At 58.1% G+C, this 12781-nt stretch overlaps 1 protein-coding gene across 1 annotated transcript in view; it reads right to left on the bottom strand.

Annotated features, from left to right (window-relative positions):
- ADCK5 (aarF domain containing kinase 5) overlaps positions 1 to 12781 on the bottom strand; it is an 18794-nt gene extending 6013 nt beyond the window's left edge. The window contains exons 1-3 of the mRNA XM_072745955.1: positions 12685 to 12781; positions 1513 to 1619; positions 642 to 791 (exon numbers count right to left, since the gene is read on the bottom strand). Of these exons, the coding sequence (XP_072602056.1) occupies positions 642 to 791; positions 1513 to 1619; positions 12685 to 12696 (269 nt within the window). The 5' untranslated portion in view covers positions 12697 to 12781. The remainder of the gene's footprint in view (positions 1 to 641; positions 792 to 1512; positions 1620 to 12684) is intronic.

Below are 12781 nucleotides of genomic sequence, written 5' to 3'. Positions count from 1 at the left end.
CAGCAGGAAGCGGTCAAGCACTTACAGTCCAGACACCTATGGCCTCTGTTAGCACCAGTCTGAGGTGCCCGGCCTGAGCAGTCCCTCCCCGAGGTCAGCCTGGGCCTCCTCCCCAGGTGGCCACGAGCTCCCCCCTCCAGCCCCACCGTGGGTTTGGGTGGACTGAGGTCTCCCCCAAAGCCAAGAGCTGGCTCTTGGCCTTAGGGATTCCAGGATCTGACCAACAGCAGGGAAGTCTGTCCCAGGGGCCCCAACAGGAAGATCCCCCCCAAGGACGCTGTGCTGGAAGACGGGGGAGTACGAACAGCGCCTCCCGTTGAAGGCACCCTTGATGTTACTGACCACATGCTACCCATCTCCCGTGAGGTCCAGTGGGGGCGGAGGAGGGTGTCCTCCCCCCTCCCCCAAAGCCCTCCGGATGCCAACTCTCCTTGGGGGTCGGGGTGAGGAGGCGGCAGCGGCCCACCAGTGGGCGGAAGCCTGATGCAGGTGCCGCTCTCCTCCTCCAGCTGGCCATGGCTGTCTGACAGGTAAGAGGCCACGTCCAGTGCACAAGGCTTGGGGCAGTGGAATGTCTGGAGGGCAGCTTGGAAGTTTCCAGCCAAACCCTGCAGCCCCTCCCAGCCCCCGGCCCCCTCTACCTGCTGAAGCGCCCCACGCCGTCCACTACAAGCCTCATCTTCCTCTTCTCCTGAGGCTCTGCTGTGAGATAGCGGGCTCCAAGAAGCAGGGGGACCCCCATCGCCGTGGCGGAGAGCACCTTCCTCCAGAGGGGCTTGGGTCGGAGGGGCCTGGACAGAGACCGAGGTGTGTGGTCTGGCTACTGGCCACTGCCCGCTGTCCACTGCCCGGCGGGCCTGGGCTCTGCAGGCCTCTGCTCCCCACAGCGCGAGGGGCACCCACGGCCAGAGCCTGGCCTACCCCAGGGAGCTGTAGCAGCCAACACCGATGTCAGAGGCCCATGAGGGCACTGCACCTGAGCCCCGCGGACGCCCTGGGCACCAGGCTCCACGGGAAGCAGCTCCCAGGCAAAGCTGGGGTCCTCACAGAACCAGGGGCTCCTACGCCGTGCAGAGTTAAAGCCACTGTCCACCGTGAGGATGGCCCCCTGGGTGGCAAAGTGCCGGGTGGCAGAGCTGGGCAAGACACGCAGGGGACAGGTGCTACAGTGACAGCCCCGCAGGAGCCCAGCCATCACACGTCTGCCCCGAGGTCACTGAGCAGCACTGCACATTCAGACCGCTCACTCCACAGCCGCCGGGCCTGAGTGTGGCCTCCTGACACGTCCACCTCGCCCCCGCCCCACATCCAGGACTCTCCCTGGAGCACACAGCTCAGGCCGCTGCTGTCAGTGAGCCCTGCACCAGAATTCGGGGCCCCGTGGGGGCACCACCCCAAGGAGCAGGTGCATCTGTCTGCAGGGGGTGGGTCGCAAAGGCCAGCCTTGGGCCCCATGACACAGGTCTTCCATCCCTGCCTGGCAGGGAGTACCTGGGGCCGGGGAGAACTCACCACCTCGTGGGCAGGACCCTGAGGCTTCTCCTGGGGAAGGCAGCGGGCGGCAGCCAGGGGTCCAGTGTGCTCCGTAGCAGGGCGGAGTGGAAGCCGCAGAGCCATGACTGCAAGGGGGCAGACAGCAGGGGTCACACGGCCCGATCGGGGGGCAGGCTCTAGGCCCTGGATCCACATGCAGCGTCCAAGCATGTCAGCCCTTCTAGGGCCCGTGTGTGGGGCCAGGCTCCCGCACCGGATTCAGGAAGGCGAGGACAACCCCACTTCTATAGGGCAGGCTGAGATCCAAGAACGACGCCGTGGGCACCGGGAGCTGCTGCCTCAATGCACTGTGACCCTGCCTGCGACGCTCTCCTGGCCCTGAGACCTATCGCTGTCTATTTTTGTGCTGCTCAGCCCACTGACCAGCAGCCTCAGGAAGTCATTCTGAATTTCCAAAGGAACGATCAATAAATGCTTGATGACACAATCAGAAAGATGTCGGATCTCAGGCGGAAGACCACCTGCTAGGGCCCCAGAGGCGGAGACCGGAGGAGGCAGGGAGGGCCAGGGAGAAAACGTGGCCAGCCGGCCAGCAGCACCACAGGGCCACGGCACGTGTTGGCTGACTCCAGTGACCACGGGGACACACGACTCTCCTGCACTTATTGACAACCTTGGTCTCCCAATGTCAGCTGATTGATTAGGTCTTAGGAGTTCCTCAAGCACAAATTTGCCAACCACAAATTCTCTTTTTAGGGAAAAAAAGGTTGTGCATACCAAGTCATGACCCACGGCACAGATGTTCCCATTATCATGAACCCTGGACCAAATGAAGGACCGACTTTCCAATCATTTTCTGGCCAAAGCACACAGCCCTGAAGACGGTTTCAAGGACTGCAAAACAACACGAAAGTCAAAGGAAAGGCTCCATGACCTCTTGTCCCGGGGAACGCAGGCTGACAGCTCGGCAAGGCCACGCGCAGCGGGCGCAGATCCTCAAGAACACCCCACGGAGGCAAGAAAGGCAGCTGCCAGCAGATAGGTGAGCCCCTGGGCCATAAAAGCCCCTGGCTTCCTGTGCAGGAAAGCAGGCCAGCACTCACCCCCTCCCACCCGCAGCCCGCCAGCAGCACCCACGGCATTTCTGGAGTGGGGAGAAGCCCCTGTGCTGGGAAACATCCTGTACGCTCATAGGTGGGGGGCGTTGTGCCCAAGCAGAGTGGGCAGGAGGCAAGCTGGAGCCAGGCGGGGAATCCCAAGGGCCCTGGGGCTGCCTGCGGGGAGTGGGCATTGTGCTGGCAAGGGCAGCCCAGGAGGAGGGGGCTGGGTGATAGAGCCAAGCGGATTCCAGGCAGGTGTGAGGACCTGGCAAGATGGCCCATGGCTGGTGCCTGAGACCCGGAGAGGGCGGCGATGCCGTCACACCCCAGCCACCCGAAACTCCGGCCAGGAAGGGCTGTGCTGGGATTCTGGTCGTCCCGAGAACTCAGGCCTACTGAACAAGAACTGACAACCACTGGCACCTGCCGGCCACTGGAGCTCAGCTCTCATGATCAGTGAGCCCGAGCACATCCAACCAGTGGATCCAGGGTGGGGGCTTCCTCTAAACAGCAAGGCCTCCTCAGAAAGTCGTTAGAATCCATGAGTTGGGAACACTGGCTGGGCACAGCCACCTATCAGTTCTGCTTCTATCAACATTTGCAATTTTTTTACTTATTTATTTGAGAGAGAGAAAGTGAGGGAGCAGAGGGAGACAAGCTGACTCTCCATTGAGTGGGGAGCCCAACGTGGGGCTTGATCCCACAACCCTGAGATCATGACCTGAGTCGAAGCCAAGATATTGGACACTTAACCAACTGAGCCATGTAGGTGCCTCAATATTTGCGATTTTTTATAACAAGAAGTTAAATGATATTCAGAGAAAAAAGAGGGAAGACAGTCATAGGCTGGGAGGCTGCACAGACACGATGCCCTGGCGCTGCTCGGGCAGAGGGAAAGCACCTGGAAGCACTCCTGCACAGCGAGCAGGGCGGGAACGACAGCCAGCCAGGAGTCCCCTCTCACGCTCCTCCCCGCCAGGGACAAGGTTCTCCTTTAGGGGATGCTCCTTGAAATGTTTAGATATTGTGTCAAAATGTCTACAACTTACTTTCAAATGGTCCAATGACAACAAAATACATGGTTTCAAACAGAAACAGAAGCAACAGGACAAGACATTAATAATGGGTGGGTCTAGGCAGTGGGCACCTGGGCAGTTGACTGGGACCGTTACGTCAGCTTGACCCCGTATTTAAATATTCTCAGGATCACAGCCGCACACGTCTGCTGTGCTACTGCAGGTCCCTGCCCGGAAGGTGGTGTTGCTTTATTATTCTACTGTTTCCTTTATAAACATACAGTTAACTGCAATCACGAAGGAAGCTTTGTATGGTTACAGAACCGACTAAACTATGAATCCCTTACTTCACATAGTCTAATACAAATACTTTTATCGGAGATCCCTGGGTGGCTCGGTGGTTTGGCGCCTGCCTTTGGCCAGAGCCTTTGGCCCAGATCCTGGAGACCTGGGATCGAGTCCCGCGTCGGGTTCCTGGCGTGGAGCCTGCTTCTCCCTCTGCCTGTGTCTCTGCCTCTCTCTCTCTATGTCTGTCATGAATGAATAAATAAAATATTTTTAAAAACAAACAAAAAAAACCCAAATACTTTTATCGCCTCCCCCAGTTGCAAATACTTTAGTATACTGTCAATTCTATTTTAACCTTCTTAACTTTTATATTATTGTCACGCATTTTTAAAAATTATTTATTTAATTAATAATGCCCAGCACGGAGCCTGACGGGAGCTCAGTCTCACCAAGCGTCCGTCACTCAACTGACTGAGCCACCCAAGCATCTCTAAAAGTCTGTTTCCTACTTTGTCTCTTATTCTTTCCTTTGCTTGTTTGTTTCTTAAATTCCACATATGAGCAACATCACATGGTACCTTTCTCTGACTTATTCTGCTTAGCAGTATCACTCTCTAGCTCCATCCGTGTTGTTGTAAATAGCAAAATTTAATTCCTTTTTATGGCTGAATAATATTCCACTGTATATATATATACCACTTCGTTATCCATTCATCAGTCCACGAACACTTGGGCTGCTTCCCCAGTTTGACTGTTGTCGATAACGCTGCTGTAAACATAGGGTGCATGCAACTCTCTGAATTAGTGTTTTTGTGTTTTGGGGGTAAATTCCCAGCAGTGCAATTGCTGGGTCGTAGGGTAGCTCTATGTGTAACTTTGGAGGACCCTGCATACTGTTCTCCAGAGCAGCTGCACCAGCTTGCGTCCCCAACAGCAGCACACGAGGGCTTCTTCTCCACATCCTAGGAAGGTGGCATTCTGAAGGTGAGGCAGCTACGGCAGGGCAGGGGTACTCACCAGAGGTGACTGTGTGCCCAGGACATCTGGCACTGTCTAGAGACACTTAGTTGTCACAATCTGGGGAAAGGGGTGCTCTTGGCACTGAATGGGTGGAGACGAGGGCCACTGCTCGGCACAGACAGTGCCCAGGGCGGCCCCAGAGACTCAGGTAGAGCCAGGGCTGAGAAGTGGCAGACTATGAATGCAGACTTCTGAGCCTGGAATTGGAACAGAGGCTCTGGTAACTATTAGCTGTGCAGTGAGGACAAGCCACCTCCCTCTCTATACCTCAGTTTCACTGTCTACAAAGCAAGGACTACTGTACTATTAATGTAGGGGTCAAGAGGACTGACCTTTGCAAAGCCCTCTTGCACAACTCCCAGCCCACAGGGCAGGCCAGGCAGATGGACACGCTGAGGGCATGCGGGGGTCAAGGAGCAGCTACTCCACGGCCTTCCTGCTCACCAGCTGCTGGTCTGCATGCCCTTACTCCCCGGCCAACAGCCGTGTCCTCACAAGCCAACTCCACTCAACACGAAGAAGTCCATACTTGCTAGATTAAATTGAACTGTTTATGTTAAAAGATCATCAGCTTCCCACCACTTTTTCCAAAGGAAATAAAGCATTTAGCCCAGAACACAAAAGAGACTATTTCCAACATGTGTTAAACTCGGAGACGGGATCCCTGGGTGTCTCAGTGGTTTGGCGCCTGCCTTTGGCCCAGGGTGTGATCCTGGAGTCCTGGGACCGAGTCCCACATCCGGCTCCTGGCATGGGGCCTGCTTCTCCCTCCTCCTGTGTCTCTGCCTCTCTCTCTATCATAAATAATAAATAAATAAATAAATATTAAAAAAAAACCAAACTCAGAGACAGGTTATATACAGGATATGAAGAAATGCTTTAGTTGACTGGGGCAGAAGGGCAGGAGCAAGTCAAAGGACAGCAGGGTTTGCTGCAAAGTTGCAGTGGCGTTCATACGTCCAGAAGCTGCATCGCTGGGGACAAGAAGGGCAACGGCCAAAGCTGATGAACAATGATTATCCTGAGACGCTAGCATTCACAAGGAAAGGAAACTTCCACAAGCTATGCGAGCTAATGAACTGGAGACGCAGAGCAAAAGGCCTCAGGCCCCGAGAACAGAGGCGGGAGCCAGGGCGTGGCTGCCCCCAAGACCGGGGCTCACCTCAGCATCACAAGAGCCCCAGGCCCCCCAGATGGAGCAGAGAGAATGCTAACTCTGAGTTATCTTACACTGAAGCATGAGGCGCTGGCTGTACCCCAAGCCTCAGAGGGGGCAAGGCCAGAAAGGTCAGAGCCCCGGTTGCAGTCCCCAGTACTGGCTTCTGCTTTCTCAGATGCCACTGCAGCAGTGAGGACTCAATGGCATCTCACTGCCCAATTCATTTCCCACAGTGAGCGACTCTCCACTCATGCTCCTGTAACAAAGGTCCTAGACCCCGACGGCCCACGCGGCACCAGACCCCGACCCAGCAGTCCTCTCTCACCCCCCATCCACCTGTGCGGAGGTCTCCGCCATACAGGAGCATGACTGTTGGTGTAGCCTGGACTGTGCGGGGCCCCCCATCATCTCTGCGCTTCCAGGACCTAGTGCAGTGCCCGTGAGATAAAGCAGGAGCTCCGTGAAGGCCCGCTAAACTGAGATAAATGGTGACTAAGCACAGAACGCACTAGAGCCCACGTGGCCGAGCCTTGGATACAAGGTGAGCGACACGCAGGAGCGCATGCTCAGGTAAGACCTAGCAGCAGCCCGACCCTGGGCAGGACCCCAAGGATAAGGCGGCATGCTGACAACTCCAAAGACCCACCAGGGTCCGCAGGTCCATTCACGTCCTGCTTCCTTCCAGTTTGAGATGGCCAGTGCTCCTCAAAATATCTCCGTCATCCAAGAGACATCCCTGAAGCCTGAAAAAGTCATGTGACTATAAATATGAGCAGAACTTGTAGCCCGATCTTCCAGGGACAAGTCCAGGGCAATTTCCAATATATCACATATCTCAGATCAAACCCAGAGCATGCCAGCAAACAGGCAAAGAGAGCGCTGCGGCTCCCCAGGCCGCTCCCCCACACACCAGTGCCTTCCACCAGCATGACCACATGCCCTGGCTTGCCTGGGACAGCCCGAGCCTATGCTTGTCTCCACACCTACCACTTCAAAGCCTTCCAGTTTGGACCAGATGAAATAGGCCTTCTCTACCCAAGCCTCTCATGCTTTCTTAGAGTGTGTGCACAGCTGCCTGCAGAAACAGAGCGCTCATCTGGAACTCAGCTAACACCCTACAAAGTAGCAAACACACACACACACAAAGGCTCTGAGTAGTGAGACTCAAATAGATACGACAAAGGTCACCACCCTGTCGATGAGACTGAGCACATCAGAGGATGAAAGGTCAGTGCAGGAGACCCAGCCCATAGCACTAGAGAAACTAAAGCAGCACCTGCTGCGTCTCACGATGAGGCCCAGACCAGGAGAAGTACAGAGGTAATAAGAATCAGGGCCGCTTACTGGCAGGCTCAAGCTGCCCTGAGCACTTCAGTAGCACAGAAATCCGAGGCACAGGAACGTTCCCACAGGTAGGAAGTGAGCCTGGGAGGGAATCTGGGCCCAGGGGAGGTGGCCCAGAGGACCATGAATACCCAGCCCTTTTCTTTTCCTAGGGTCTATGACCCTCTTGGCACCCTTGGCAGGACTCAGACACTTACTGGACTCTGCTCCCCTTATCACTCTGAGCAGCTAGCTCTTCATCAGAAGCTAAAACTTAAAAAAAAAAAAAAAAAAAAAAAAAGCTAAAACTTACCTGCCCGATCCTTAGGGCAGTCGGGAAGATTAAGTGACCCGAATATGTGCAGACACTTTGTAAGCTGTAAAGTGCTGTGCTAAAGCCAATTCAATATCTATCCGCCTGCCTCTCACACCAACTTGCCTCACTTCAGTCCATAAAACACCCTTGTGTAAGGGATCTGCTCATCGCAAGCCACAAAAATTAACAGAATTGCATCTGCACTTATGTGGAAAACCCAAAGACTCCACCCAAAAACTAAAACTCATAAAGGAATTCAGTAACATGGAAGGATAGAAAATCAATGCACAGAAATCAATTGCATTTCTCTACAGTAACAAAGAGGGAGAAGAAAGAGAAATTAAGGAATCGATCCCATTTACAATTGCACCAAAAAATGGGGCAGCCCAGGTGGCTCAGTGGTTTAGCGCCACCTTCCACCCAGGGTGTGACCCTGGAGACCAGGGATCGAGTCCCACGTTGGGCTCCCTACATGGAGCCTGCTTCTCCCTCTGCCTGTGTCTCTGCCTCTCTCTTTCCCTCTGTGTCTCTCATGAATAAATAAATTTAAAAAGAAATTGCACAAAAAGCCATAAAATACTTAGAAATAAACCTAACCAAAGAGGTAAAGGATCTGTACTCTACAGAACATTCTTGAAAGAAATTGAGAAACACATAAAGAAACGGAAAAACATTCCATGTTCAGGGATTAGAAGAACAAATATTGTTAAACTGTCTATGCTACCCACAGCAATCTACACGTTCACTGAAATCCATATCAAAACCCCATCAACATTTCTCACAGAGCTGGAGCAAATAATCTAAGATTTCCTTGGAACCAGAAAACTCCCAAATAGCCAAAATAACATTGAAGAAGAAAACCAAAGCTGGTGGCACCACAATGCCTGACTTCAAGCTGTCTTACAAAGCTGTGATCAAGACAGTGTGGTAATGGTCCCAAATAGACACGTAGATCAATGGGACAGCATAGAGAACCTAGAAATGGGCCCTCAACTCTATGGCCCACTCACCTTTGCCAGAGTAGGAAAGACTGTCCAATGGAACAAAGAGTCTCTTCAACAAATGGTGCTGGGAACATTGGGCAGCCACGTGCAGAAGAATGAAACCGGACCATTTCCTTACACCACACACAAAAATAGACTCTAAATGGATGAGAGACCTAAATGTGAGACAGGAATCCATCAAAATCCTAGAGGAGAACACAGGCAGCAACCTCTGCGACCTCGGCCGCAGGAGCTTCTTACTAGACACTCTCCAGAGGCAGGGGAAACAAAAGCAATAATGAACTACTGGGGCTTCACCAAGATGGAAAGCTTCGGCCCCGCAAAGGAAGCCGTGGCCAAAACCAAGAGACAAGCTACAGAATGGGGAAGGTATTTGCAAGTGTCTTATCAGATTAAGGGCTGGTATCCGAGATCTATGAAGAACGTCTCAAACGTGACACCCAAAAAACAAATGATCCAGTGAAGAAACGGGCAGAAGACACGAACAGACGTTTCTCCAAAGCAGACCTACACGTGGCCAACGGACACATGAAGAAATGCTCCACATCGCTCGGCATCAGGGAAACCAAATAGAACCACAGCGAGATCCCACCTCACACTGGCCAGAATGGCTAAAATCAGCAAGTCAGGAGACGGCAGGGGTTGGTGAGGATGAGGAGAAAGGGGCCCCCTGCCTGACCTGCTGGTGGGGATGCAGGCTGGGCAGCCGCTCTGGAGAGCAGTGTGGGGGGTCCTCAAGGGGCTGAATGTAGAGCTACCCCATGGCCCAGAAACGGCCCTACTGGGTACTTATCCACAGGACACAGACACGGTGATTCCCAGGGGCGCCTGCACCCCAACCTTTACAGCAGCAACGTCCACGAGAGTCCAAGTGTGGACAGAGCCCAGATGTCCATCGACAGATGAAGGGTAAAGACGCGGCCTATGTATACAACGGAGCGTGACTCGGCCGTCAGAAGAGTGAGATCTTACCATTCGCACAGCGTGGGTGGAACTAGAGGGTATGATGCCGAGCGACATAAGTCAGTCAGAGAAACACAATTAGGCCTTGACCTCACGCATACGTGGAATTTGAGAAACAAAACAGAGGATCGTGGGGGGAGGGAGGGGAAAATACAGTAAGATGAACTCAGGGAGACGAACCATGAGGGACTCATAACTCTAGGAAACCAACTGAGGGTCACGAGAGGGGAGGCTGGGGGGACAGGGTGAGGGGGTGACGGGCACCAAGGAGGGCACGTGGCGGGATGAGCACTGGACGCCGCATGCAGCTGGTGAATCACTGAGCCCTACCTCTGGAGCTAATGATACACTATAGGTTAATTCAATTAAAATTAAAAGAACGAAAGAAACGCACGTGTACTGTCAACACGCAGACAACACGGCTCAGCCTACTAGCCCCGCAGAAAACCCCAAGCTGGAAACGCCGGCGCACCCCTCAGCCCGTCAGCTCCTCGGCCCCTCATCCCCTTGACCCCTCAGCCCCTCAGCCCCTCATCCCCTTGACCCCTCGGCCCCTCATCCCCTCGGCCCTCGGCCCCTCATCCCCTCGGCCCCTCATCCCCTCAGCCCCTCATCCCCTCATCCCCTCGGCCCCTCGGCCCCTCATCCCCTCGGTCCCTCGGCCCCTCATCCCCTCGGCCCCTCACCCCTCGCCCCTCATCCCCTCAGCCCGTCAGCCCCTCGGCCCCTCATCCCCTCGGCCCCTCATCCCCTCATCCTCTCAGCCCGTCAGCCCCTTGGCCCCTCGGTCCCTCATCCCCTCGGTCCCTCGGTCCCTCATCCCCTCGGTCCCTCATCCCCTCGGCCCCTCATCCCCTCGGTCCCTCATCCCCTCGGCCCCTCATCCCCTCATCCTCTCAGCCCGTCAGCCCCTCGGTCCCTCATCCCCTCGGCCCCTCATCCCCTCATCCTCTCAGCCCGTCAGCCCCTCGGTCCCTCATCCCCTCAGCCCCTCGGCCCCTCGGTCCCTCATCCCCTCGGCCCCTCATCCCCTCATCCCCTCGGCCCCTCATCCCCTCGGTCCCTCAGGCCCTCATCCCCTCGGCCCCTCATCCCCTCCGCCCCTCATCCCCTCGGCTCCTCGGCCCCTCGACCCCTCATCCCCTCGGCCCCTCATCCCCTCGGTCCCTCATCCCCTCGGCCCCTCATCCCCTCAGCCCCTCGGCCCCTCATCCCCTCGGCCCCTCATCCCCTCATCCCCTCGGTCCCTCAGCCCCTCGGCCCCTCATCCCCTCGGCCCCTCACCCCTCGCCCCTCATCCCCTCAGCCCGTCAGCCCCTCGGCCCCTCATCCCCTCGGCCCCTCATCCCCTCGGCCCGTCATCCCCTCATCCTCTCAGCCCGTCAGCCCCTCGGCCCCTCGGTCCCTCATCCCCTCAGCCCCTCGGCCCCTCATCCCCTCGTCCTCTCCGCCCGTCAGCCCCTCGGTCCCTCATCCCCTCAGCCCCTCGGCCCCTCATCCCCTCAGCCCCTCGGTCCCTCAGCCCCTCATCCCCTCGGCCCCTCAGCCCCTCATCCCCTCAGCCCATCGGCCCCTCAGCCCCTCGGCCCCTCGGCCCCTCATCCCCTCAGCCCCTCGGCCCCTCATCCCCTCGTCCTCTCCGCCCGTCAGCCCCTCGGTCCCTCATCCCCTCGGCCCCTCAGCCCCTCATCCCCTCAGCCCATCGGCCCCTCAGCCCCTCGGCCCCTCGGCCCCTCATCTCCTCAGCCCATCGGCCCCTCAGCCCCTCAGCCCCTCGGTCCCTCATCCCCTCAGCCCCTCGGCCCCTCATCCCCTCGGCCCCTCATCCCCTCGGCCCCTCGGTCCCTCAGCCCCTCATCCCCTCGGCCCCTCATCCCCTCGGCCCATCGGCCCCTCATCCCCTCGGCCCCTCATCCCCTCAGCCCCTCATCCCCTAGGCCCCTCGGTCTCTCGGTCCCTCATCCCCTCGGACCCTCAGCCCCTCATCCTCTCGGCCCCTCATCCCCTCGGTCCCTCATCCCCTCGGCCCCTCATCCCCTCATCCTCTCAGCCCGTCAGCCCCTTGGCCCCTCGGCCCCTCATCCCCTCGGCCCCTCAGCCCCTCGGTCCCTCAGCCCCTCATCCCCTCATCCCCTGGGCCCCTCGGTCCCTCAGCCCCTCATCCCCTCATCCCCTCATCCCCTCAGCCCCTTGGCCCCTCGGCCCCTCATCCCCTCAGCCCCTCAGCCCCTCGGTCCCTCAGCCCCTCATCCCCTCATCCCCTGGGCCCCTCGGTCCCTCAGCCCCTCATCCCCTCAGCCCCTCGGCCCCTCGGCCCCTCGGCCCCTGGGCCCCTCGGTCCCTCATCCCCTCGGCCCCTCATCCCCTCGGCCCCTCGGTCCCTCATCCCCTCGGCCCCTCATCCCCTCATCCCCTCAGCCCATCGGCCCCTCGTTCCCTCAGCCCCTCGGCCCCTCAGCCCCTCGGCCCCTCGGCCCCTCGGCCCCTCAGCCCCTCGGCCCCTCGGTCCCTCAGCCCCTCGTCCCCTCATCGCCTCAGCCCCTCGGCCCCTCAGCCCCTCAGCCCCTCGGCCCCTCAGCCCCTCGGCCCCTCAGCCCCTCAGCCCCTCGGCCCCTCAGCCCCTCAGCCCGTCAGCCGCTCAGCTCTCCAGCGCACCAGGAGGAGGAAGGGCTCCGGGCCGCAGTGCGATGCGGGCGGGCGCGGGGCGTCACTGCGGAGCCACGGCCGGTGCGAGGCCCGCGGCACAGGCGGGCCCGGGACACGAGCTGCACCGGCAGGTTCAGGTGCCCCGGGAGGTGCGGGCTGTGGCCGGTGACCGCGGGCTGCGGGGCGCGGGCGGCCGGTCGGTGGGACCCAGCGGCCCCGCACGGTCCAGGCGTTCCTGGCCTGAGGACCGGGACCCTGAGGCCGGCCCGGGCGCGAGCGGCTCGGTGGCCCCGGGGGCCCGGGCGGAGGCTGACGGGCTGTGCGGGGGCCGAGCCGCGCGGGGCGGGGAACTCACCGGCCGCCACATCTTCTCGCCTCTCGGTTCCGCTCGGCTCCCGGCGCCCGGCCCAGCCCGGCCCAGCAGCCCCTGGGCTCCCAGCCCCGCAATGCGC

The sequence above is a fragment of the Vulpes vulpes genome, unplaced genomic scaffold (genome assembly GCF_048418805.1).
Source record: "Vulpes vulpes isolate BD-2025 unplaced genomic scaffold, VulVul3 u000000671, whole genome shotgun sequence".
Taxonomy (NCBI): domain Eukaryota; kingdom Metazoa; phylum Chordata; class Mammalia; order Carnivora; family Canidae; genus Vulpes; species Vulpes vulpes.
The sequence above is the reverse complement of the archived record's forward strand: the minus strand, read 5'-3'. Positions and strand labels throughout refer to the sequence as shown.